At 42.1% G+C, this 27,593-nt stretch overlaps 2 protein-coding genes across 2 annotated transcripts in view; both read left to right on the top strand.

The window, feature by feature from the left end:
* The window catches only part of tut4 (terminal uridylyl transferase 4), a 40,837-nt gene extending 36,291 nt beyond the window's left edge, over nt 1-4,546 (top strand). The window contains exons 28-30 of the mRNA XM_079849940.1: nt 5-572; nt 2,969-3,121; nt 4,077-4,546. Of these exons, the coding sequence (XP_079706066.1) occupies nt 5-572; nt 2,969-3,121; nt 4,077-4,159 (804 nt within the window). The 3' untranslated portion in view covers nt 4,160-4,546. The remainder of the gene's footprint in view (nt 1-4; nt 573-2,968; nt 3,122-4,076) is intronic.
* A 579-nt stretch (nt 4,547-5,125) lies between these two features.
* LOC307146129 (cytochrome P450 2B4-like) lies at nt 5,126-11,924 on the top strand. Its single transcript, XM_079849981.1, has 9 exons — nt 5,126-5,469; nt 5,628-5,787; nt 6,206-6,358; nt 6,676-6,836; nt 7,687-7,860; nt 9,712-9,853; nt 10,650-10,837; nt 10,910-11,051; nt 11,135-11,924. The coding sequence occupies exons 1-9, from the start codon at nt 5,275-5,277 to the stop codon at nt 11,317-11,319; spliced, it is 1,500 nt and encodes a 499-aa protein (XP_079706107.1). The 5' UTR covers nt 5,126-5,274; the 3' UTR covers nt 11,320-11,924.
* Nucleotides 11,925-27,593: the final 15,669 nt, after the last annotated feature.

Raw genomic sequence — 27,593 nt, 5'->3', positions numbered from 1 at the left:
CCAGTCTGATGCGCGTCAGACTCCTCCGTACTCTCCTCAGCCGTCTCCATACAGCCAGGGGTCGGTCTCTCCACAGAACAGCAAGCCTTCCTCCTCCTCCTCTACCTCCTCTGGCCTGTCCAAACCCTCCCAAACCCAGCAGCAGCAGCAGCAGCTTCCCCAGGTCCAGCTTCCCATCTTCAGCTTTCCACACTCCCACCCGGGCCAGTACCACGCCGGGCTCTCTGCACTGGGCCTTCTGCCCGCTCACCCCCAGCAGGCTCACTCGCCCCTGACCTCGGGCTCCTGGCCCATCCACGGCCCTCTCATCCAGGGCTCCGGGGCGCCCACGGCCTCCGGCCACCCGTCCTCTCCGGGCCTGAAGTTTGCCGTCCGAGGAGGCGGCGGGAACGGGCAGCCGGTGAATCCCGCACCCATGAACCTGAACGACCCCAGCATCATCTTCGCTCAGCCATCGGCGGGACGGGTGGCTGGTGGAGTGGGCGGCCCGGGCAGAGAAAGGGGGCACCCCTGGCACAATCACCATCTCAATCCGGGGCCACTGGTGGGAAATGGCACTGTAAACAAGACAGGTACACACACGTGGTTCTCACAGTATGTGTCGGCAGCATGAATACAAACATGCTAGTTTCAAAATAACAGAATCAATGATGCAAACTTCATCAAATATGAGACAAATTCTGCTGTGAAAAAGTCAAATGTCATTGTTCAGCTGAAGTCAGTTTAGTGTTGATTCAGTTCAGTTCAATAACTGTGTATAGATCATCAGTTTACGCTATAAACAGCCTTAGAGTTGCTCTAAGCAATGTCACGCGTTTTTTAGGCCAAAACATTTTTTGTCACACACAGCAAACATCTCCTCACTATCCGCTAGCTGCCTGTCCCCTGAACACACTGTAAAGAAACGCGGTCTCTGTAGACAGCCCAGGCTCCACAAACGGCAACAAAAACAAACTGGCCCAGCCTGGACCACGAAACATACCAAACAGTGTTCCAGCCAATAACCGACAAGAATGATTTGGGGGTGGGGGTTGGGTGGTTAGTGCGCGTGCACATGAAGGGGGGTGTGGGGAGTGGAGGAGAGAGAAACATGAAGAGGGAAGTTAGCTAGAGGAGAGATGTCCTAGACAACGACTAACGTTAGAATTATATTCTCTTGAATTTTGATATGGCCGACACACATTTAAGAAATGCGCGTTCATGACTGTTTCAGGAAGCATGGAAGGGAGGGGGAGGGGACGGGATGAGGAGAAGGGAGGGTCGAGCTAGCCTCCGTTTTCTTTGACAATACTTTCGAACGTCAACAAGAAGTGACATCACCCAACATCGTTTAGAGCACCTTTAAGCGGACAATATTTAATATAATAATTATCGAAATAAATAACACGTAACATTGGGTAAATTGTCTATTTTTAATATAATCGCTATCATTTTTAACTTTAATTTGAAGTTCTGCTTTGATGTATTTTTTCACTCAGCATAGGCAAGGTAAGTTTATTTTTCATAGCACATCTCATACACAATGGTAATTCAAAGTGCTTTAGATAAATAAATAAAAACATTTAGAATAATCATATGCGTAGTAAATTCATAGTGCATTCTGAGATTGTTAACTCTACAATGTATGCAATATGATTGTGTAATTTTAATAATCCCTCAAATCATATGTAGGCAGCTCGCTAAGTTTTGGAATAGAGCTGCTGTCTGTGTGTTAATTTTTTCCCACATTTTTCCTCATATTTTTCCTCTAAAGGTTTTATGAAATTGAATAGTCATATTACAGGCGTCATATTACTCATGTATTTTTTTTACTTTATTGGCAATTGTCCGTGGTATTATTTATAGTACACAGTCAGTGCAAAATTATTCTAAAGAAATAAATCATTTTGTTTTTCTAATCTGTCATCAAAATGTGTGACTATAATATTTCATCCTCACAATCAAAAGGACAAAAAGAAAAAGAAAATTAAGCCTACTTTTTGGACCCTTTTTTACATTGTGACATTTTCATGTCAATTAAGCACATAACACCTAATTAGTACCCTACTGTAATAAAACAGAATCAAGTTTTCTTTACTGTAATGCAAATCGAAATAATTATTTAAATTGTAAAATACATTTGCAAGATACAACTGTAAATATTTGCATATTAATCTTATTCATAATATTATAAGATTTTATTTATTTATTTAACTAATAAAACTGATAACTGATAACACATTTTTATTTCATAATTAATAAATAATCTAGGTAATTTTAGTAAGAACTATTCACTAAATAAACATAAGGAAAAATGATAAAGTATTGATAAGGGATGTTCATTCTGTTGGTACAGTTTAGAAACTTTTTATAAAATTGGAAAAAATTTAATTGTTGTAAATTATTTTCTAACATGTAATCATAATGCAATGACTAGGTAAAATGTCAAGGAAATATTTCATACGCAAAATGTACAGATAGGACAGATAAGACGCTGAATTTTTCACTTATTAACCAGTAGTATCGTAACCTTAAGTACGCTCATCCAGTATGACTATTAGCTCTGATTTGATGGATCAGTGAAATGAGTTTGGTGTCTGTTTATTGAGAGCAGGTGGTGTTGGTGAGCTCAGGTAAGCCTCACAGGTGTATTGGGTGCACGGGTGACTCCACATCTGTTAGACCGAGCACTGGAAACTAGTTAAAAACTAGTCCCTGGACCCTTTAACGCTTTGAAACCACAGTCTAATGAAACCTTGGTTTTCCGAGCATTCAAGGCACATTTAATGGCATAATGATGTCTATTACTCACAAACAGACCAAGCTATTACTAGTTTAAGACTAGTTTCAATAAAGAAGGTTGCAATGAAAGCTTGTGGTTTCATAGTGGTTGAGTGACAGTTTAACGATTCTGAGGTCTTCTGTTGTTTATTTTCATCTCTGTTATTACTGAGCCATTTGCTCATGGTTCTCTCTCTCTCCATCTCAGATCCTAATTTCCCATCTCAGTTTGGGGGTGTGAGTCCAGGCTCTCGATCCTGGGAGCACGGCGGTGCTGCTCCGTATTCCCTGTCTCCATCCTTCATGCCCTACCGTCTGCCGCCCTACATGCAGCAGCCCAACAAACCCTTCATCTCACAAGGTACCTGTTCTCTTCTGTTTGTGGGACACGTTGAGGATAAAACATTCAAACTTTATGCATATGTCTGTATTTTATGTCCAAAGTAACCATGGAATTTTCAATTTCTGTCAACATGAAACATGTTTGCATATATTTTTGTTTATTTATTTATTTTTAGCTAGGCAAATTAAACATAGCGATCCAATAAGTCAATTATGATGTGCCAAAGACGTTTCCTATAGCAAACCAAGAAAGACAAAAAAAAAAAAAAAAAAGAAACCGCAAACCAACATGATGTGTTGCCTTTTTATTATGTTTAATTATTTTAGAGTAGTCCTGCATTGTCTTAATGTCACAATACAAAATCATTTAAAATAAAGTCATCAAGAAATGGAAACGGATTTTGTGATAGTCTTTTCTTCCCGATTGTGACATATATATCCTAGTGAAACGGCTTCTCGAACGAACAAATGTAGGGGAACTGAGTGCTTGGGGAGTTGATGGATGGTTGTGGTTTGCTATTGGTGGAGCTCATGTGAGTGACATGTTGCCCCGCCCTCGTCATCAGAGAAGAGAAGAGATGTCACTGCAAGAGAGATGGAAAGTTTACGAGAGACATGAATAAAAAAAAATACATTAAAAAAAAGATGTGCACGAATAAATACAGCAATCTTCCATAAAGAAATAAGAATTGTTAATTTTGATTTCATGGTGACTATAATGTTGGTAAAAGTTGACTTCATTCTCTTTAGGTAGAATAGTATTTAATTGACTTATTTTTGATTATGATCTGGATATGTTTTCAGGACATTGCTGTTTATGTTATTTGTGTTGTTGTAATTATTTGATGTCTACAAACTGATGTTATCCATAGACATCTGGTTAACTCTGAATATTCATTCTTCTTGATAGTTTTTACACTGAGAAATCAGGAAAAGTGTCTGTTCATAACTGCACATTTCTTCTCCTCTTGCAGGTTCAGTGGTGGCAAATCAACATTACCCACTTATTCAACACGGCCGACACGGCAATCTCAACTACATTCAGCAGAAGAAATGACACTTTACTTTGTAAACCAATGCCCAAGGTCCTTATAGAAAAAAGACTAACTTTGCATCATTTGGAAACTTTTTAAAATGGATTTTATCATTTTTGTACAGTTTTTATGTTTTATTTTCCTTTTATTTCTGTGTGTTTCATCACATTGATTTGTGATACAAAATGTCAAATATTTTAATACCCCTATTTTTGGAGGGGTCCAAAAAAGTGTTTTTATTTTATGTGTAAAATAAGGATTTCAAATGTATTCACTTTATTTTTATTAGCCGTATTCCTATTTTGCTTGCATAAGGACAAAGGCTTTAGATAGGAAAATCAAACATAACGACCCAATAAGACAATTATGTAGTGCCAAAATCTTCCCTATAGCAAACCAAGAAAACAGACAAAAAAGAGCAGAAAAAAAACAAGAAAAGACCAAAAAAAATAAATAAAGAAAAAGCAAAACAACATGCTGCTGTGTTGCCTTTTATTTTCTATATATTTTTTAGTAGGATCTTTTTTTTAATGCTTCATAATGTATAAAATGATATTGCATGACTTTGCAACAATCTGAACACTAAACTCATGCTTTACCTTTGCTATAATTTTACTGTCACCGTTACACCCCTTTCCAGACCTTTTGCCTAATCAATAACAAAGAAGAGATTAGGGTGTGGACTTGTCCGTTTCAACTGGCATGTAGAGAGCTTTGAGCTAGTCAGTTATTTACTAAACTTGCCCCACTTTGCAGTGAATTAACTTCTTCCCTTAGATCTAGCTAGTATGTTTATAAAGGGAAAATTAGTGTTTTGCAGAAGTATGATCTTCTTCATATCTTGATTGTTTAGAACCTTGCAGCATTAACAGTAATAACTAATATAACTATTTCACAAGCATGAGCTGGCATGTCAAACTTACTCTCTCACTGTCTCCACCCTCTTTCGCTCTGTTTATAAAGCCCACAGTGATGTATTAAGATGCATGTATCATAGCTGTATTCATCTAATCAGTAATACTAACACAGCTGAAAGGGTTAACAGCTTTTCAAACTCTCCCACTGTCTCCACCCTCTTTCGCTCTGTTTATAAAGCCCATAGTCGTCCACTGCTCTTGTGTTCGTCTTGAAAGCAAGCATGTGGGCGACTCTCATGAAGTTAGACCTGGCCTCTGTAGGCCTGGCTCTGTTTCTGGGCTTGATCTTTCTGGTTCTGTTCGAGATCATCAGGATTAATTCCTACCGAGGTCGAACTCCTCCTGGTCCCAGACCTCTACCTTTTGTGGGTAACATACCATATTTTCTGAAGAACCCAATGGAGTTTCTGAGATCAGTGAGTCATTGCTTTGAGCTTATTGTATAGAGACTTTGTTTTTTGTGCAAAGGTATCTTATGTTCTCCTTGTGCTGCTATGTTGACTTCGCTCGCAAGTGAGATGATGTCTAAACCACTTAAGTTGTGTTGAAGTGCTGTGAAATCTTCTCTGAGTAGATGCCTCAGTATGGAGAGATGAGCACTTTTTATCTCGGGAGGAAGCCAGCGATACTCCTCAATACAATCCAGGTCACGAAAGAAGCCCTGGTCCAAAATGCTTCATCTTTTTCAGGAAGGCCACCTCTACCACTTCCAAACTGGATCAGTAATGGATATGGTCAGTAATACATTGTATTAATTGTAGGGTACTAGTACTGTACATCCAAGTTTTGATGAAATGGAAAAAGGGAAATAATTGTTGATAGTTGCCATAACTAGCCCTGCTGGAAAATGAAGCTAAAAGTTTCTTACGTGGTTTTTATAGTCTTCTGAAGCTAGTCTTGATTAGTGGAGCAACCAGCCAGTGAAGTTGATACTTGAAACCTCTCAAGACTGCATAAATGTGGTCTTGGTTTGGATCTGGGCCTCAAGCAGTCCTGGGAGTCTACCAGCCAATGAGGCCGAGGTCAACATGGTCTTGGTCAAGATGTTTGGGGCTGGTAGACCTATGCATCTGTTTAAGTTGTCTGTCTTTCTTTGTTCAACTTGTCTGTGTATTTCCTCGTAACTCTGAAGGTCTGTTCTCTTTCCATCAGGCATAATATTGGTCACATTTGGTCACACCTGGAGGCAGCAGAGACGGTTTGCTCTGCACACGCTCAGAAACTTTGGCCTGGGAAAGAAATCTGTGGAGGAACGCGTGACAGAGGAAAGCAGTTACCTGCTTTCTGAAATGCTCAAATCAGAAGGTTATTGAGGATTTTAATCTGTGAATGTTTTCAATGTTTAGAGGTGCTGTACTCTGTCATGTCCCACCTCGTACTTGAGTCAAGTTCTAAACAAACTTTAAACATGCTCCTTTACGCAATATGTGAACATGAATTCTTAGCCAAAACATTTGACGTGCATAGTCCCATTGTGCCTTAGTATTCAGGTTAGCTTCAAATGTCATTTAAAACAAATGTGTTATTCAGCAAACCAGCTATAATTCCAACATGTGGAGTTTCTCTTTAAACAATTAAAATACTCCTTGCCAAAAACTCACACAAGGTTTTCTTTGTTGAAGGCAAGCCTTTCGACCCCCAACATCCAATACAGAATGCTGTTTCCAACATTATCTGTTCCATCGTCTTTGGGGATCGGTTTGACTACGATAACAAACGTTTTGCATACCTTCTGGAAATCCTGAAGGAGAACATCAATCATACAGGGTCACTTGTTGGGGAGGTATGATCTAGTGTTAAAAACATTTTTTGCTTAACTGTCCCAGTATCCAACCGGATCTTGCTCTACTATCTGCATTCCCATAGGTTGTCAACACATTGCATCGTTAATCTTTAGCAATAATGTGCTAAACCTTACCAGTGGTCACATTTGTGCCACATCAAAACCTCAGCTTTCTGAAAGTAAGTGCTCCTGTTGCTTTTTTGGTGTAAATGGCTGTCATTTTCATCACCAACACTACCTACGTCAAGGTGGTCTCCAATTTTGTGTATTTGCTCGTTAAAACCATCAACAAACAATTTGTTTGTCGAATAAGGCTGTATGCCACAAAGGGAACTACTTGACCAGAGATGTCCAATCCTGATCCTGGAGGTCCACCTTCGTAAGGCTGGAAGCTTACGCTGCTATTTTGAACCAATAATCAGAACAAAAGAACAAAAGGCACTGAGGTGCAAATGACTCCCGACAGAACCATCCTGTGCTTGGAGTATCCCAACAGTCCACCATCAGCATATTGATGAAATCCCCTTGCACTAGATAGGCATTAGCATACTGTGATGATGAAGGCCATTGGGCCACGTTTAATTCACATGTATGCCTTTAAAAGGATTTCTGAAGTACTAGGGTAGTAAAGAGTTCTGCCCATATTTGCTCAGCCCTACAAGAATTTAGCTAAAAAGTAAAATCATAAGAAGTACTCATAAGAAGTATCTACTCTGAGAGAATGTAATTTAGGATGCAGAAAATGTCTTCAGAATTGGAAGTAACTTCTAGGCAGGTGTTTAGGAGCAGGTTGAAACTAAACTTCTGCTGTTAATGCCGAATAGTTATCTGTAGCCTTTTTCTTTTCCAGGTGTTTAACTTGCTTCCCATCATCAAACATTTCCCAGGGCCACACCAGAAAATCTATCAGAACGGCGAAGAGTTGAAGGGTTTCTTCAGGGAATCAATCAAAGCACACCGAGAAACTCTGGACCCAGACAGTCCACGAGACTTCATTGATGCCTACCTGCTGGAGATTGAGAAAGTGAGATCATCACAACCAACCATTCTAGAAACTACACTGCTCAAAAAAATTAAAGGAACACTTTGAAAACACATCAGATCTCAATGGGGAAAAATATCATGCTGGATATCTATACTAATATGGACTGGGTAATGTGTTATGAACGAAAGGATGCCACATCTATTGATGGAAATGAAAATGATCAACCTACAGAGGATTGAATTCAAAGACACCCCGGAAATCTATGTGAAAAAATGATGCAGCAGGCTTGTCAATTTTGCTGAAATTTCATTGCAGCAACTCAAAATGGTACTCAGTAGTTTGTATGGCCCCCACGTGCTTGTATGCATGCCTGACAACGTCGGGGCATGCTCCTAATGAGACGACGGATGGTGTCCTGGGGTATTTCCTCCCAGATCTGGACCAGCGCATCACTGAGCTCCTGGACAGTCTGAGGTGCAACCAGGTGATGTCAGATGGACCGAAACACAATGTCCCAGAGGTGTTCTATTGGATGTAGGTCAGGTGAGCGTGGTGGCCCTTCAATGGTATCATTCCTTCATCCTCCAGGAACTGCCTGCATGCTCTCGCCACATGAGGCCGGGCATTGTTGTGCACCAGGAGGAACCCAGGACCCACTGCACCAGCATAGGGTCTGACAATGGATCCAAGGATTTCATCCCGATACCTAATGGCAGTCAGGGTGCCATTGTCTAGCCTGCAGAGGTCTGTGCGTCCCTCCATGGATATGCCTCCCCAGACCATCACTGACCCACCACCAAACCGGTCATGCTGAACGATGTTACAGGCAGCATAACATTCTCCACGGCTTCTCCAGACCCTTTCCTGTCTGTCACGTGCTCAGGGTGAACCTGCTCTCATTTGTGAAAACCACAGGGCACCAGTGGCGGACCTGCCAATTCTGGTGTTCAATGGGAAATGCCAATCGAGCTCCCTGGTGCTGGGCAGTGAGCACAGGGCCCACTAGAGGATGTCGGGCCCTCAGACCACCCTCATGAAGTCTGTTTCTGATTGTTTGGTCAGAGACATTCACACCAGTGGCCTGCTGGAGGTCATTTTGTAGGGCTCTGGCAGTGCTCATCATGTTCATCCTCGCACAAAGGAGCAGATACCGGTCCTGCTGATGGGTTAAGGACCTTCTACGGCCCTGTCCAGCTCTCCTAGAGTAGCTGTCTGTCTTCCTGGAATCTCCTCCATGCTCTTGAGACTGTGCTGGGAGACACAGCAAACCTTCTGGCAATGGCACGTATTGATGAGCCATCCTGAAGGAGCTGGACTGTCTGCGCAACCTCTGTAGGGTCCAGGTATCGCCTCATGCTACCAGTAGTGACACTGACCCTAGCCAAATGCAAAACTGGTGAAAAACAGTCCAAAAAGATGAGTAGGGAAAAAATGTCAGTGGCCTCCACCTGTAAAACCATTCCTGTTTTGGGGGTTGTCTCACTTTTGCCCATCTAGTGCACCTGCTGTTAATTTCATTAACACTAAAGCAGCTGAAACTGATTACCAACCCCCTCTGTTACTTAACTGACCAGATCAATATCCCAGGAGTTTAACTGACTTGATGCTATTCTCTGATTAAAAAGTGTTCCCTTTATTTTTTTGAGCAGTGTATTTAATGGTAGTTACTATTTGGAAAGGTGGCAGCGATTTCGCCAAGTAACACATGTTCTTGGATGAACATCTTTTGTTACGAACTACCCCTTAAATTTGAAGGTGCTTCAAGCCCCAATTCCATTTCTAATTTTGTTCCAGGACCAACAATATCCTGCAAGGTGAAATCACGGTAGGCTGCTAGATAACTAAATATGCATGGATCAATTGAAATGCTTTCTGTTTTCCTTGGAGCAGCAAAAGTCCAACGAGGACTCCACGTTTCACGAGGAGAACATGATTATGTCAGTAGCTGATTTGTTCCTTGCTGGAACCGACACCACATCGACCACCATCAGATGGGGGCTCATCTACTTGGCACAAAACCCAGATGTACAAGGTACTTAGGATTAACACTGCATGTTAACGGGAATGCATGAACTGATAAATGTATATCTTGCATGCTCTGTAATTCGCTTTGGATATTAGCATCTGCCAAGTGCATAAATGTAGATATAAAGGTGATAAGTAAAGTTTTCTGTTCTGTTCTTTTTGCATGCATTTTAAGGGTTTTCTACATTTTAATTCTGTCTTCTATCAAAGGCAATTGCTTTGTTTAAGAAACAGACAAAATTGTAGTCATTATTCACTAAAGATCCCCTCCACAGCTCTGGAATCTCATTTGTGCATATTCAAACTTGGCTTGGTATGTCATGATTGGTTTTGAGATGCACAAAGACATTTGGTCTTATTGATGTCAAACCTTCTTGCAAATGCAAAACAATTTTGCAATGATGCACAAAACAAGTCTTACATATGCACAAATGTGTATTTTACCAGTTGCAAGTTCATGGTTCCCCTGTTGTTGTTGTTGTTTTTTCGCAAAGAAGAGTTCTGCTCTGTAATATTGTTTTTTTTATTTTGCTTCAAAGCTCTAGAGTACAAGTTTTGAGCTTTAAGTTGCCAAATGGAAATGCTGAATTGGAAAAAAAATATTACATAATTTGTAAACGCAACTAGGTTTATACAGATTTTCCTTGTAGCACACAGGTAGCCCCATCCCAAACACTCCATTGTTTGAGTTAGAGTAAGCTTTTAAAGCGCCACAGTGTTTCATTAAGTCAACCTTCCAGTTGCTTTCTTGTTGTGTTTTAACACTGAGAAATGTACACACATGAACATTAATGACGTTACAGAGCGATGTCATGAGGAGATTGTTCAGGTGCTGGGTTACGACCGTTCTCCCAGCATGGATGACCGTGACAAACTACCGTACACAAATGCCACTGTTCATGAGTTTCAACGCTTTGGCAACATTGTACCATCTGGCGTGATTCATGAAACAACTCAGCCCGCAAAACTAAGAGGATACGACATTCCCAAGGTAATGAATGGAGCCTGGATGTGTTGTTTTTCTTGATTGAAATTGTTCCACTAACAAACATCATCTTTCTAGGGCACCGAGATACTGACTAACTTGACAGCAATTTTAAGTGATAAGGAGCACTGGAAGTATCCAGACACTTTTAACCCAGAGAATTTCTTAGATGATAATGGACAATTCTTCAAACCAGAGTCTTTCCTCCCTTTCTCCTTGGGTGAGTCACCTGTGACTACGATACCAGTAGCCCCAAGAGCAAAGCTAGGTTAAAACCCATTGTGTTTTATCTCTATTTATCAGGTCCGAGGGTATGTCTCGGGGAGACTCTAGCTAAGATGGAGCTCTTCCTCTTCGTCACTTCTCTCTTACAGCGGATTCGTTTCTCCTGGCCGCCTGGTGAGCCGCAGCCAGACATGAATGGGATTGTTAGTGTGGTCCGCTCTCCTAAGCCATACAACATCATCTGCCACAGCCGAGGTTCCTAAGATTGACCATCAGTAACCTTTCCTGCATTAATGGAGTTTCCAAAGCTTCCGTAGCTGGTTTAGACAGCTTTAAAACTACTTGATGTTAATATTTTAGCTAAGGAATTAGATTAATAGTTATGGATGCTATACTATTTGTTGTAAAGTGTAATCCCTGAATATCACAATAAATTACTGCAGTGTTGTAATACTACTGTAAAGCTTTGTTTCTCTCATGATGTAATCTCTCATGTGATAGCTTATATTACTACAGACAAGCCCGGACAGGTCTACACTAGATGTATTCACGTGGAGCTGTAACACACCCTGTTAGTGTGCATGTTTGAAACTGGCTGAGTTCATGCATCATGTACGTCATGGTACTATATCTATATGCCACCAGAAATCTATTCATATGAGTGGAGAAAAAACACAAATGCTTTAAAATCAAAGTTTTCATTTAATGCAGATCCTTTTTGACAATATTTTATCAAACCTACAGTGTCATTTTAGCAGGATGCATGTATTGTATTGTATTGTATGCAAATGTAGTATATTTTAAAATAAATCTCATTAAAAAATAAAGTCTTGTGAACATTTCTTCTAAAACATTTGAAGATTTAAAATGTGTAAATATTAGTATATAAAGTTATAATCAATCATATAAATCTCATACTCTTAAGACTAAGGAAAACAACCCACGAGTTGCCTAATCAGTTCATACAACTTCCTGAATTTTGCAGATATTTCCTGATTTGTGCGTGACCACATACAAGAATTAAGTGCTTTTGTGGTCTTCAAAGATGCAAACACAGCGATTTCTATAATATATTTTAGAGTAAAAATCTTCATCTGGTCAAAAGTAAATAAATAAATAAAAAAAAAATTTAAAAAAAAATCCATGTATCCTTATTACTGCTATTGTCTGTGGTCATCCAGGCCAGGTTGCAGAGGTCACCGTTTAGTGATGGAAAATGTTCACATTTGTAGCGGCTGCTTTGGTCATCTGGTCAAATGTCCTGTTTTAGACAGCAGAGTATTGAGGGATAACTTATCTATAAACACTGGCTACCACTCCAGAGTCTAGACTTGTGTCCTGTGCTGTAGTTTAGTGTCTACAGGGAGAAGGAATGTTTGGACACCTAATCCCTGTAGTATCACCACATCAGGCATAGATGCCAAGAGCAGGCGGACAGACGCGTAGCGGTTCAGCACCACTGAGTCCAGGAGGAGCGGGCAGGACCTGCGCGCTTTACTCAAAGTGATGCCTGCAGGATATTGGACCATCAGATCCCGAAGTGCTTTCTTCAGCTTCATCAGGTCAGTGCTTGGTTCTGATTGATGGGTGGATGGATGGGTCATATTATATCTAGAAAAAAATCTGGTTACTATTGTCCCACATTAAACAGCATAATTGCAATTTTGTAATAAAAGTTGTTGGTCTGGGAGATTAACGTAAAGATGGTTACCTTTTTGTAAGGGGACATTTCAATCTACATGTTTTCAGTGTGGCGATATGGGTCACGTGAGGAGAGACTGTCCCGATTACAAACACCTCCGTCAGAGAGGAGCGCCCGGACCAGGTACACCTGAACTTCATGTATTCAATATTTTATTTATTTATTTAATTTGAAAATTATTTATTCTGTTTGTTTGTTTATTTATTAATTTATTCAGCCTCTCTTGAGCATTTTCATAAGCCCAAATAGTTCATGAATATATTTAATAAAATAATTTAATATAATTCATATTTATAATAAGTAAATACAAATAATTGTAAAAAAAAAAAAAAAAAAAAGAAGGTAAATAGGTAAATATTAATCTTACAAAGATTATTTTACACCTTTTATTTTTAAATTATTTAAACTATATTTTTTATTTACAATATTATTATTAAATATAATTACTTTTCAAGTTCAAGTTCAAATGACTTTATTGTCCTCCTTGAGGCAAATTGTTTTGCAGCAAAACAGTTAAGTTTGAAAACATATACAGTCGCACACACAATACAAATACGAGAAAACTCTGCCTTCTTGCTGGCGTTAAAAAACAAGATAAAAACAATACAGCAGACATCAAAGCGTGATATATTATATACGCTTTGATGCAGAATTTAAAAATAGAATAGCCGCGGGTACAAATGAGTGTCTATACCTATTTGTTCTAATTTTGGGAAGTGTCATTCGTAGTCCAGATGGCAACATCTGAAATTCAGACTGCAGGGGATGCGAGTTGTCTGGCAGAATAGATTTAACCCTATTTAGCATCTGCAGCTGATAAAGTTCCTCCAGACCCTTCTGCTTAGAGCCTGTAATACTACTGCTCACCTTAATTACCCTTGAAAGGGAATGTTTTTGTTTTATAGTCGTAGATCCGTACCAGCAGATTAAAGAAAAGGTGACAACTGACTCCACAAATGACCTGTAAAACAAGGTCATCAGGGACTTGTCTACATTAAATTTTGCCAGCTTTCTAAGACAATACAGGCGCTGCTGACCTTTCTTACAGAGCAAACTAGTATTTGGCTCAAAGCACAACTTGTCGTCAATAATTGATCCTAAGTACTTGTACTGTTTGACAACTTCTATTTCCTGATCATTTATTTTAGTTGTAACAATATTAGGGATGTTTTGCCTGAAATCAATACACATGTCCTTATCTTTGATGCGTTCAGTTCAAGAAAGGCTTCCTTGTACCAACTTACAAACTGGTCAATGACCGGACCGTGTGAATTTTCCTCATTGTTTAACAAGCTGACAATCACCGTATCGTCAGCAAATTTCACGAAGTGTCTATTTTCAATCTTAGAGCGACAGTCATTTGTGTACAAGATGTAAAGGAGGGGGGAAAGAACACACCCCTGCGGTGAGCCAGTTGATATATTTGTCCGGTCGGAAAAATTGCCATTTACTCTGACCCGCTGAGATCTGTTTGTGAGGAAGTCTAATAGCCAGCCCACAAGGTTGTCCTCCAGTTTAAACTGGTGCAAAAGCTTCTCAGTCAACAGGTGGGGCTGTTTTAGTAATTTTCATATATATCATTATACATACCATATCAGCTATAATTTTTCTTTTATTTTGTGAAAATTAGTAAAAATAGACTTATATAGGCTACACTATATATTTCATGAATATATTTATTAAAAATAATATATATTTAAAATGTTATTTTATTTTATAGTTATTCTGTCAGTTTTTTTAAGTATATTTAAAATGTGTGATGCACTAAAATACAGTAAAAGTAGTTTTTAAAATTATATTTGTAAATAAATATAAATTTAAAAACTATTTTTACTGTATTTTTTATAAATAATTATAAATGTATTATTACATATTACATATATAATATATTTATTTATATTAATATCTAATTAATCGAATTCATTTTCTAATTAATCAATATGTAGGCCTAATCTAATTATTTTTAAGAATTACCTTTCACTATTAATAATTTGCCACTATAGTTCATGAATATATTAAATAAATAAATATTTATAATAAATAATACAAAATATACAAAATTATTGGATAAATAGACCAAAAAAAATATTCATTTTAGGCTATACATTTCGCATAAGACATTTAAATTGAGTTTGATGTTGTATCATCATTGTTGATTTTGTAACTCAGTCTTGACACGGTCTGTGACCTGTAGGGGGCAGCATATAAAAGAGTTTGACTGTGATTACTCTGGTTTATTTTAAGTCCCTCACATGGTCCGGGCCCTGGCGAGCTTAACTTCAGAAAAGAAAAATGCAGGACAATCGTGGTTCTTTGCAGGAAAATAAGGGACACTCAAAATATTTGTAGACTGTATCACTCAGTATATGTCATTTCAGGTTCGTAGGCCTATGTGTTTAACATTTTCTCAGATATAAACACATTTGTTTTGCTTAACCTATTTATGTACAATTTAATTCTAAAACGAATTTTAAGGTCACACAAAAAAAGTCACATTAGGCCTACATACAAACCATAGTTCAAAATAATAGCATTTATCTAAAATAGAAAGCTTTTGTAACATTATACACTATTTTAAAGAAATTAAAGAAAGTAATAGCATACTTTTCCCTCAGGAAGATTTCATGTTTTCTTACGTGGCTGGATGTTGGACTCATGAACAATAATTACGTTGTTTGAATTCACCAAAACTGATTTGCCGAAATCAAAACCCGGCCGGACAGTGAAAGGGATTTGCCGTTAGCGCGAGTCCGGATCGAACCGGGAGCGACCAGACAGCAGCAGATTCTGTTCGCAAATCAAACAATAATTTGTCCTAAAAGAATAATTAAATCTCAATTTAGAGTTTGTTATTTATTCGTATGGTCTGATGCGCGTGAATGTGGGCTGTGATTGGATGATGCGATGTCGTGATCATTCTCAAGTGTCGTGTTGCTGTTGTATCAGTCAGTGGTTAGATCAGTGTGTTGCAGTCTATTTAATCAGGACAAGGGAGGTCCCGTACGGGACAAATAAACTAGACCCAAAATACGGGACGTCCCGGCTAATTCGGGACAGTTGGCAACCCTATGGCGAGCTCTCAGTCCATCCCCATACGCTGATTTCACGCAGCCGTTATTTTGAAGCCGTTAGATCCAAGATGGCGCCGCGGATGGCTGCCTCGGTGTTGAGCTCTCCAGTTGTTACACTGTTTTTGTTAGTTTGTCCTGTTTTATGTTTGTCATACGCTATCAGTTATTCCAGGGACGAACTGCTGAACATTCGGCAGCGCACACCAACTGATCACCAACCAGTTTTTGATTCTTCTGGCGTTTTGCGGAACATTGTCGTCGGTTGCGCCGCTGCACTGTGGAAACAGTATAAGACGCGCAGGCGTGGGAAGCGAGCCGGCGCACTCGTTAAGCTCAGGCAGCGCGAATTCAGAACGGCGCTGCCTAGCATCCATCTGGCGAATGTCCGCTCTCTCCCTAACAAAATGGACGAACTACTTCTGCTCTCACGCAAAAACAAGGACTTTACCAACTCTGCTGCTCTGTGTTTCACGGAAACCTGGCTGAACGAAGCCATTCCGGACAGCGCGTTACATCTACCGGACTTTCAGCTGTTCAGAGCGGATCGCGATATGGAGTCAACGGGGAAAACGCGCGGTGGTGGGACATGCTTTTACATCAACAGAAGGTGGTGTACTGATGTAACTGTGTTAAGGAAGATGTGCTGTCCTGATGTGGAAGTGCTTTTCATTAACTGTAAGCCGTTCTACTCGCCGCGGGAGTTTTCCTCGCTCGTTCTCATCAGTGTTTACATTCCACCGCATGCACACGTGAGTACGGCGCTGCAACAGCTGGCTGATCTGATCACAGAAACAGAACAACAACACCCGGACTCTGTTCTTATCATTCTCGGAGACTTTAATCAGGCAAAACTCACATGTGAGCTGCCTAAATTCAAACAGCACATTACATGCCCCACCAGAGACAATAATATTTTGGACCATTGCTACACCACAACAAAGGATGCATATCGCTCCGTCGCCAGAGCAGCTCTAGGACTTTCCGATCACTGCCTGGTTCATCTTCTACCAACTTACAGGCAAAAACTTAAAACTGCTAAGCCAGTAATAAGGACTGTAAAGAGATGGACCAACGACACAGAGCAGGTCTTACAAGCCTGTTTTGAATGCACTGACTGGAGTGTTTTTGAAGCTGCTGCCAGCGATCTGGACGAGCTCACAGAGACTGTAACATCATACATCAGTTTCTGTGAGGATTTATGCATCCCTACCAGGACTTACTTATCATTCAACAATGATAAACCATGGTTCACACCAAAACTCAGACAGCTTCGTCAGGTCAAAGAAGATGCCTACAGGAGTGGGGATAGGATCTTGTTTAATCAGGCCAGGAACACACTGACAAAGGAGATTGAAGTGGCTAAGAAGAGCTATGCCAAAAAGCTGGAAAACCAGTTTTCCTCCAACGACCCTGCATCAGTGTGGAAAGGCCTGAAAGACATTACCAACTACAAGACATCATCCCCCAGCACCGACAGCAACAAGCATCTTGCGAACGAGCTGAATGTCTTTTACTGTAGATTTGAGACCCCCGATCAGACACCCCACACCCGCCCTGACCATCTCTCTACACAGCCATCAACACCTCCAGTCATCCCCCTCCCCTCTCCCCCTGCACTTCAGATCAGTGAGGATAATGTGCGTCAGATCTTCAGGAAACAGAAGAGAAGGAAAGCACCAGGCCCAGACGGTGTTTCACCAGCCTGTCTGAAAACCTGCGCTGACCAGCTGGCCTCTATCTTCTCACTGATCTTCAACAGATCACTGGAGCAGTGCAAAGTCCCTTTCTGCTTTAAACGCTCCACCATCATCCCAATCCCGAAGAAACCAAAGATCACAGGACTCAATGACTACAGACCTGTTGCCTTAACATCTGTGGCCATGAAGTCATTCGAAAGACTGGTGTTAGCATATCTGAAGGACATCACTGGACCCTTGCTGGACCCCCTGCAGTTTGCCTACAGAGCAAACCGGTCTGTGGATGATGCGGTCAGTATGGGACTGCATTACACCCTGCAACATCTGGACAAACCAGGGACCTATGCAAGGATTCTGTTCGTGGACTTTAGTTCTGCCTTCAACACCATTGTCCCATCACTGCTCCAGACCAAACTGACCCAGCTCTCTGTCCCTAGCTCCGTCTGTCAATGGATCACCAGCTTTCTGACAGACAGACAACAGCTAGTCAGAATGGGCAAAATCACGTCCGACAGCCGCATCATCAGCACCGGTGCTCCACAGGGATGTGTTCTCTCACCACTGCTCTTCTCCCTGTACACAAATGACTGCACCTCTAAAGACCCCTCTGTCAAGCTCCTGAAGTTTGCGGACGACACTACTGTTATCGGACTCATCCGGAACGGTGACGAGTCTGCGTACAGACAGGAGGTGGAGCAGCTGGCTCTTTGGTGCAGTTATAACAACCTGGAGCTGAACACGCTCAAAACAGTGGAGATGATCGTGGACTTCAGGAGAAACCCCCCTGCACTCCCTTCACTCACCATCATGGACAGCACTGTGACTGCAGTAGATTCATTCAGGTTCCTGGGCACCACCATCTCTCAGGATCTGAAGTGGGACACTCACATAGACTCTATTGTGAAGAAAGGCCAACAGAGACTGTACTTCCTGCGTCAGCTGAGGAAATTCAACCTGCCACAGGAGCTGCTCGTACAGTTCTACTCAGCTGTCATCCAGTCCATCCTCTGCACTTCCATCACCGTCTGGTTCGGCTCTGCAACCAAAACCGACCTCCGTAGACTACAGCGGATAGTTCGGACTGCTGAGCGAATCACTGGCACTACCCTTCCCACACTCAAAGAACTGTACTCATCCAGAGTGAGTAAAAGGGCTCGCAAAATCACTCTGGACCCGTCACACCCAGCACACTTTCTGTTTGAACTGTTACCGTCTGGTCGACGCTACAGAGCACCGAGCACAAAAACAACCAGACACAGGAAAAGTTTCTTTCCCCAGGCCATCTACCTCATGAACACTTAAATGTTCCCCTACTGTGGAACAAACATGTGCAATACTTCCCTCAGACATTTCATTATAGCACCTTATAACTTTACTTTATATATATTTATAATTTATAATCTTTTATTTTAATTTTTTTATTTATACCTATGTTACTTGTCACTTGTCTTGTCACTTTATATTGTATGTGTACTGGAAGCTACTGTCACCAAGACAAATTCCTTGTATGCGCAAGCATACTTGGCAATAAAGCTCTTTCTGATTCTGATTCTGATTCTGATTCTGAAATCGAAAGCGAGGCTCCGGTGGGAAGAAAACCGGAAGTGTCGCCTTTAATCACAGGAGAGTCGTGAATGCGATGGCGTATTGTTGTGTTTAATGTTTTCTTTTACTGTCTATGGTTTAATGATGTTGTGTCAATTCTAAAACTGTACATTCATTTCTTTCTTACATTCACTGTATATACTTTAGACTATATAGCCTACAGTGAAATTCATAAATATATTTTTTTTTAATATAATTCAGAAAGTAAAAAAAGAAGCAGGAATGAACTATATATACATATCCTATATTGATTATTAACATCCAATTGTGTAAATCGCGGCAGCAGCTTCAGGTTGGTAGTCCAAAGGCATTGTTGTTTATCTTTACTTCCGGGGTTTTTCCCACCGGAGCCTCACTTTTGATTTCAAAATGGCGGCTGCGTGAAATCAGCGTATTCCTCAAGGTGCTTCAGGCCAGGAGCGGGTCGGGAGGAACAGGCAGTCCTCTGAATGTGTAAGAAACAAGTCAAGTCAAGTCACCTTCATTTATATAGCGCTTTTAACAAGACTGTTTCAAAGCAGCTTTACAGTGATAATAGGGAATTAAAGTAACAGAGATTGTTTTGGCTTTACAGCAGCTCTAGAATAAAGGTATTGTCCAGCTAAAGTTCGTTTTGACTGATTCACTTCCGCCAACAAAACCCTTTACTGGCAGCTGTGGCTGGGCGATATAGATATTTTTTTTTGTCAATATTTGTACCTATCCCTTAAAACCAGGGTTCGTAAGGTGCTTAAAGTAGGCCTAGGCCTACTTGAATTTGACTTTTTGAAATTTAACTCCTAAACCATTGAAAACAGTCATATTTTTGAAGAGGTACTTGAAAAGTGCTTGAATTATTAAAAATAGGGATGCACCGATACCGAGCTCATGTAGCCTACTCGTACTTGTAAAAATGCCCCGATATTTTATTATAAATTTTTATATATTGATAATTCCACACCGTTCTCTTTCAAGTAGGGCTGCACGTTTTCAAGTTTTTCATTAACCGTTAACCGAGGCCCTTAGCGGTTAATACCGCAACCCCGAGATACAGACACACGAGAAAGGGGTAGTTCATTTTTAACACCTTTAATAATTGGTTGGACCACATTTGAAACTAAATTAATTTATAGAAATAAAACGCAGTGGTAAGGACAGAGCAGTTAAAGTAGGTCACTGACTTTTGCGCTCGCGGCCTGTGAACAAGGCCCTAGAATTTAATGCAGTCATATTATAGCACACTTTTTTTTTTAGAAACTTTGTGCAAAGAAACAGTCAAATAAATGCGTACAACAACAACATTTATCTACACCCATTTTTAACAGTAACAAAGTGAGTTTTGTGCCTATAGCTTACACTGCAACAAAGGGCAAATTAAATACAAAATTGATTGAAATAATTAAAACACAAGAGCATAGACCCACATTTTTCTTTTTTTAAATAAAAATCCAAAAAAATAAAATGACCAAATATGCATTTTTAGGGAATAAATTACCCAAATTAGGCACCAAATTAAATCAGGCTGCTCTACAGAAATCCTTGTATTCGAATTGCTTAGTTTTTATTAAGAAATATTAACATGTCAACGTGATCGGGAGTGAGACTGGTGCGCAGTCTATTTACTGTAAGTCCAGTCCAATAATCGTCTGGTACCTACCTTCATTCTTTCAGACAAGGAGTTTCGGACTTTAGTTTTAAACTCCACCAGAACCCTGTGCGCGTCGCCTTCGCTTTGTAGGTGTGCATTTATTAGTCCAAAGGTGATGGGATAGGTGTTTGAGATGGACACTTCCCTTTCTGCAGACATAACTGTAGTTGCACACTTGAGCGCTTTTAGAGTTGGCACAACATCTTCAATAAGCTGCCAGTGCGCGTCCTTTAACTCCAAAATCCGTGCATCTTGAACTTTCGTTACAGTGCGATCTGACAGCACCGCAGTAACTGCCCACCGCTGTTCCAGTAGGCGCTCAAACATGTCACAGACGCTGTTCCACCTGGTTTTACAGGACTGTATTAGTTTGTGGGGTGGCAGTTTCATTTGTTGTTGTTTTCTTTCAAGCGCTTTTGTTGCCACTGAGCTGTGGTTGAAATGGCTCACAAGCTTTGCAGCAGCGGAGATGACGCGGTTCAAAAAAAGAGAAAATCCATCATTTATAGCGAGCTGAAGCGTATGCGCAAAGCATGACACAGAATGCCAATCAACGCCTCTGTTAGCAGCCACAATGTTTTTTGCGTTGTCATGCACACAGGCAATCACTCATCCTGTAAGAGCCCACTTTTCCACGGACTCCCTTAACTTCTCTGCTAGGTTATCAGCTGTATGGCGAACGGGCAGGGCTTCAGTTAAAAGGATGAATGATTTTAAAACCCAATCTTCGTCAATGTAATGGCTCGTAATAGTTATGTAACTTTCCGTGTTTAGAGCAGTCCAGCAATCCGTAGTGATGGCAACTACATCAGGTGACTGTAGATCTTCTTTGAGCGAATCTCTTTTTGCCTCATATCGTTTTTCAATGCGGCGTGTGATTGCCAAACGCGAGGGGATTCTGTAGCGGGGTTGAACAATATTCAGCAGTTCTTTAAAGCCTTCGCCCTCCACCATTCTAATTGGCATCATGTCCTTTTCAATCATTCTGCAAATCCCCTGTGTTATGGATTCGGCTTTAGCACCACTGCACATGTTTTGCGCTAGCATCGTGGGGATGGTAGGCTGGGTGAAGGTACTTGCAGGCTCCGTGGCCGCCTCTCTAATGATGCCCGGGTGTTGGCTGTTGAGATGGTACAACAACGAGGTTGTACTTGAAGTATATCTAAGCACTGCATTGCAATACTTGCATTTTGCCCCGTCATTCTCGATTTTAAAGTGCTCCCACGCTGTGCTTTTCTTTGCCCGCTTCATATTAGAAAACTGGTCATGAATACTTCTTGTGGACATGTCTGGGAGCGCTCTGGCGGTCTCTGGTGGTGCAAAAATGTATTACAACTAAATTCAATGCATGCCATTGACGCCACTTAACCGAGCAAAATGTTTCACTCGGTTACGCAATTTTTAACGATTAATCGGTTATCCATGGACACCCCTACTTTCAAGCATACGTTTCGGTGTCTCACTATGGGATACACCCCTTCCGCGGATTCCTCAGAAGTCCTATTACATTACGCCAGCCCCAATTGGCTGGCAGACATGACGTAGTGTCTGGGAGTGGCTACCCCACCCCTCAGTATAAGAGGAGCAGCACTACGTCATTACGACATTCAAAAACCTCTTCTCGCTTCACACCAGAAGCCTACAAACTTTTCTACGAACTTCCGGACGAATTACTGGCCACCACGCCGTTTTTCGCCTGGCTCCTTCGATTAGCATTCCAGCCGATTGCAAGGATTGTTCGACACTACGATGGCTGCAGCAATGCAGACTATCCCAGCTAGTGAGGGAGATTCTGCGCGACTCTGTTCATGCGGGAACAAAATTTCATGCAAGGACACACACCAGGTCTGCTCTGCATGTCTCGGGCTGAAACATGCTCAATTGGCTATCGAGATCCCCGGTTTATGTGAGCACTGCGCACGCTTCACCATGAAGAGCCTTCGTCGGAGGCTAGCACGCCAAGCTAGCCTGTCGGGCCAGGATCCCCACATGACACCTAGCCCTGCGCCAGCTGCCACTCCACAGGTATCCATCCCTGTAGAGCTGCCCACCACGGCAGCTCTATCTTGGAGTGAGCAGCTCGATGTGTGCATGCCTCTGCCCAGTCTGCTCAGCACGGACGAGGAAGAGGACGCACTTGATTTCGAGGAAGAGGGACAATCGGACTTCCTTCTCTCTGATGAAGAGGAAGACTTCGAAGACTCTCCATTCCTCCCCCCTGCACAACCGGCACAGCTCCTAGCTGCGGCGGGATCCACGGAAGAAGCGGGCGGGCCACCATCCTCCCCGCTTGTCAATGTTGATCTGCAAGATGTGTGCAAACGCGCTGCAGGGAAACTAAATATTCCGTGGTTGACCGTGGTAGCAGAGACTGCAAAGTCTCGCTATGAGGGGAAGAGGCTGCCAAGTGCAAAACGGGCAGCACGACAGCTCCTTCCTGTTTTCCCAGAGCTCCTGGAGGAGGTCGCGGTTACGTGGAAGGACAAGCCGTTTACTAGCAAGATGCCAGTGCAGAGTGGCTCCGTTCTCGATGTGGAGGGGATGGAAAAGGATGCCTCCGAATGCCCCCCATGGAGCCATTAGTTGCCGCACACTTGCAACCGAAGCGCATGGCGGCTGCAAATCCGACCTTGCCATCTAAAGCTGACCGTTTCCAGTCGAACATGACGGAACGCGCTTATAAAGCAGTCGCGCTCTCTGTCAGGGCTATGAACGCGATCTCTCTGCTGACCGCATACCAAGCGGAGCTGCAGGACGAAGTGTCTACCATACCAGGTCAGACACACTGGGAAGAGATCTGTGTTGTCGCGGATCTCTCTCTGCGTCTTCAGAGATGCGCGGTTCAAGCTGCTGGGAAAGCCATGGCCACAATGGTTATCCAAGAGAGAGGACGATGGCTTAATCTGGCTAATCTCTCTGACAGGGAAAAAGAAGCCATCCTGGATGCTCCGGTTGTTGCAGAGGGCATTTTCGGCTCAGCTCTGACACTGAGGCAAAAGAGATGCGAAGAGAAAAAGAGGGATGACGAGGCCTTGCAACTCTGTATGCCGAGAAAGACACAGACTGCACCCCCTCCGCCACCCCGACAGACCTTCGCGCAGGTTACGTCACCCACCTCCCAGCTTTCGCATTCCGAAACGGCAGAGACCTATCGTGAGTGCAGTGGAGGAAGAGGAGGAAGAAGAAGGCAGTTTGACAAGGTCTTCCCCAGGGGAGGGAGTCAACAGCCCCCCAGTTTGCTAGCTCCCGACCCTTAGTCGTTCAGCGTTCGACAAGTCACGAGTTCCTCTGTTCACAGATGTTCTGTGGGGAAAACAGCGCGGTGAAAAGGAAAAGACATGGTGCAGTGGTGCACATTTATGCGTTCCCACCGATAGCGTTAATATTCCCAACACTCTACAGAGTGAGGGAGGAGGGATTAAAGCTGATATTAATAGCTCTGAGGTGGCCAGGGAAATACTGGCTGGCGGAGATCATACATAAGTTGTACGAAGACCCGTGGTCTCTCCCGTTACGCAGAGATCTACTGTCACAGGCGTGGGGGGAAATCTTTCATCCCCATACAGAACGCTTGGCACTATGGGCCTGGCCTGTGAGTGGTTCAATTTAAATACAACCGGTCTGTCTGACAATGTCATCAGAACCATACAGAATGCTAGAGCTTCGTCGACTAGGTCTCTCTATGAATGCAAATGGCGCATGTCTGAGTGCTGGTGCGCGGCCAAGCATGAGATTCCTTTTCAGTTCTCAGTGGAAGTAGTTCTATCATTTCTACAGGATTTGATAGACCAAGGGAAAGCGTTTTCAACCATAAAGGTGTATTTGGCCGCTATTTCTGCTTGTCACATTGGGCAGCATCCTTTGGTGTGCAGGTTCATGAAGGGTGCGCGTCGCGCTTTGCCAGTTTCAAAACCGTTTTCCCCTTCAGGGGATTTAGCACTGGTACTTGATGCTCTCTCAATGTCCCCATTTGAGCCACTGGAAAGGATTGATTTTAAAATAATGTCGTTTAAGACAGCGCTGCTGTTAGCCTTGGCTTCGGCGAAGCGCGTAAGTGAGATTCATGCGCTTTCAGTGCATTCAGCATGTATGCAGTTCATGCCCGGGGATGCAGGGGTAGTTCTGAAGCCTAACCCTGCATTTATGCCCAAAGTAATTAATTCTGTCACTCCTTTTGAGCTAAAAGCTTTCTATCCACCACCTTTTGCTTCATCAAAACAACAAAAGCTAAATGAGTTGTGCCCTGTGTGTGCTTTACGCATTTACACGGAAAGAACCAGAGGGTTCAGGGAGAGTGATCAGCTGTTCGTATCTTGGATGAAACCAAGAATGGGGAAGCCGATTACTAAGCAGCGCTTGTCACACTGGATAGTGGAGGCAATTTCATTGGCATATTCCAGTAAGGGTCATGCGCCCCCAGCTGGTTTACGTGCACACTCAACAAGGGGAATGTCAACTTCGTGGGCTTTCTTTAAAGGAGTCACGATACAGGATATTTGTGAAGCGGCGAGTTGGTCCTCGCCGCATACATTTGCAAGGTTCTATAAACTGGATGTTACAGCTCAAACTTTAGCACGTGCAGTATTGAGCGTTGGAGTTGAGTCATAATTCGGGACTCATCCAGCCCTAGAGGCGGTGCTGTGGTTGGCAGGAGACTTTGAGACAGGGTATCTGGCAATGCGGGAGTTAGAATATCCCATAGTGAGACACCGAAACGGATGCTTGAAAGAGAACAATAGGTTACTTGCGTAACCCTGGTTCTCTGATAGCATTAAGTGAGGTGTCTCACCAGATCACCCTCCTTACTGTGTGAAGCGAGGAAGTGTGCTTGTTTTGAATGTCGTAATGACGTAGTGCTGCTCCTCTTATACTGAGGGGTGGGGTAGCCACTCCCAGACACTACGTCATGTCTGCCAGCCAATTGGGGCTGGCGTAATGTAATAGGACTTCTGAGGAATCCGCGGAAGGGGCGTATCCCATATTGAGACACCTCACTTAATGCTTTCAGAGAACCGGGGTTACACAAGTAACCTATTGTTCTGTGAAGGGAAATGTGAGCGGTGTCGTTGCGGTTGTGTCGTCACTTCAGCACTCACATTGACGTCTGACAGTCTCAGTCACAAAAGGGGAAATCCGCCGTCTTGTTGTTCACAATGGTAACCGGAACCGAGCCCCCATCCATCGTCTTTTGCGCTCCATTTAAACCTTTTTCCACCCCCAGTCTCTCAATATACAGCTCCCGCCCCGGTGTTTCTCATTTCTCAATCAGTCTCATTAATTAGTTGCCAAGACAATATCCCAAAACGCATCACACATTACAATATTTTTCACCAGCCGCCACTGCGCAATATAGTAACACAAAGCTGTGGGGGTGCGCGAGCTGATAAGAGAAAAACGCGCTGTGGATTGAGCACGCAGTGGGCACAGACGCGCGAGCTGGTCGAGCGCATCCCTTTAAGCAATCAGTGGAAAGTTTGTAGTTCAGTCGGATATCAATGGCAAAGAAAATAAAACGAATTCACACAAAATTATACAAAATGCTCATACAATGCATTTTAGCAGGCTTAATTAAGCATGAAAATAACTGAAGGAAATATTAACAAATTAAGCCAACTACTATGATTTATATTCTTTTAGTTTATCTACTAATACATTTAAAAATTACAAATGCAGTGAAAATTCAGGGATCGGTTACGGTATCGGCGAGTACCAAAAATTAAAGTATCGGTATCGGACTCAATCTGCAAAAAGTGGTATCGGTGCATCCCTAATTAAAAATATAAATATATATTTTTTGTTGTTGAAAAAATACAATAGTTTTACGCAAAATTAACGCTGCAGCCCCTCTGAGATATAGAGCTATTTCGCATGGCTATGAGCATGATATTACATATATGATAATTATATAATACAACTTTCATTCTTCAGGTCAATCATAGCCTGGATGCCAGCCGAACATAGCCCCGCCCACAACATTTTTAGGTCGGGAAGTTCGGTCTGGACTCGATCTGTTGAGGAGCTATTATGCCCGAACAAAAATTGTTCGGACCAATCAAATTGTCAGGGTGGGCTTTATACGATGATGGACAGATGAGCAACGGTCACGTAATCATCCACGTCATCAAAGTGCGCTTGGGTTGAATTCGTTTACAACAAAGATGACTGCTGCTGGAGAATTGAGATTTCACGAGTTCACACTTACAAATAAGTCAGATAGAATAAATGCATATTTGGCGTGCTGTCCGAGGAGAGGGCTCCGGGCTCGGTATTCGGCCCGAACCCAAAGTACTCCCCCTGTATTCCAGGCTGTGGAAGGACAAGCCGAGAGTGAGTAAAGGGATGCTGAAAACTGTCAAGGAATGTTAGGTGAGTTGACAGAGTGAATAAATATATGCTTCCTCTCATGTTGATAGGGTAGACAGTAATTATTTGATGACAAGTTGATTGGATTGATTATGTGAACGTGCTCCTCCTGAACTTTGTTTATAAAACATCATGTGTAGATTCCGCCATCGCGTCTGTTATAGAAGATATCGACAGCGCATTCATTTTAAAAGAGGAACAGAGAACCGCGATCAAGGCATTTGTCGATCGGAAACATGAATGAAAAACATACGTCACTTACTCCATTGCTCTGATTGGTTGTAGGTCTATCCAATTGAGTGCAGAGGCATTTTCCTTCCTGGTTCGGTTGAAACACTCCCCATAATCACAGCCCAATGGAGCAGTATCAGACTCACTAGAATCTGAGTATGACGACGTCAGGCTAGGTCAATCATATATTCATGGGGAAAAAAATCTGTTTCAATATCCTTTCAATGGTTAAAGTCCCTGT

Source organism: Squalius cephalus (genome assembly GCF_949319135.1).
Source record: "Squalius cephalus genome assembly, chromosome: 18".
Taxonomy (NCBI): domain Eukaryota; kingdom Metazoa; phylum Chordata; class Actinopteri; order Cypriniformes; family Leuciscidae; genus Squalius; species Squalius cephalus.
This window is presented reverse-complemented; position numbering and strand designations above follow the sequence as displayed.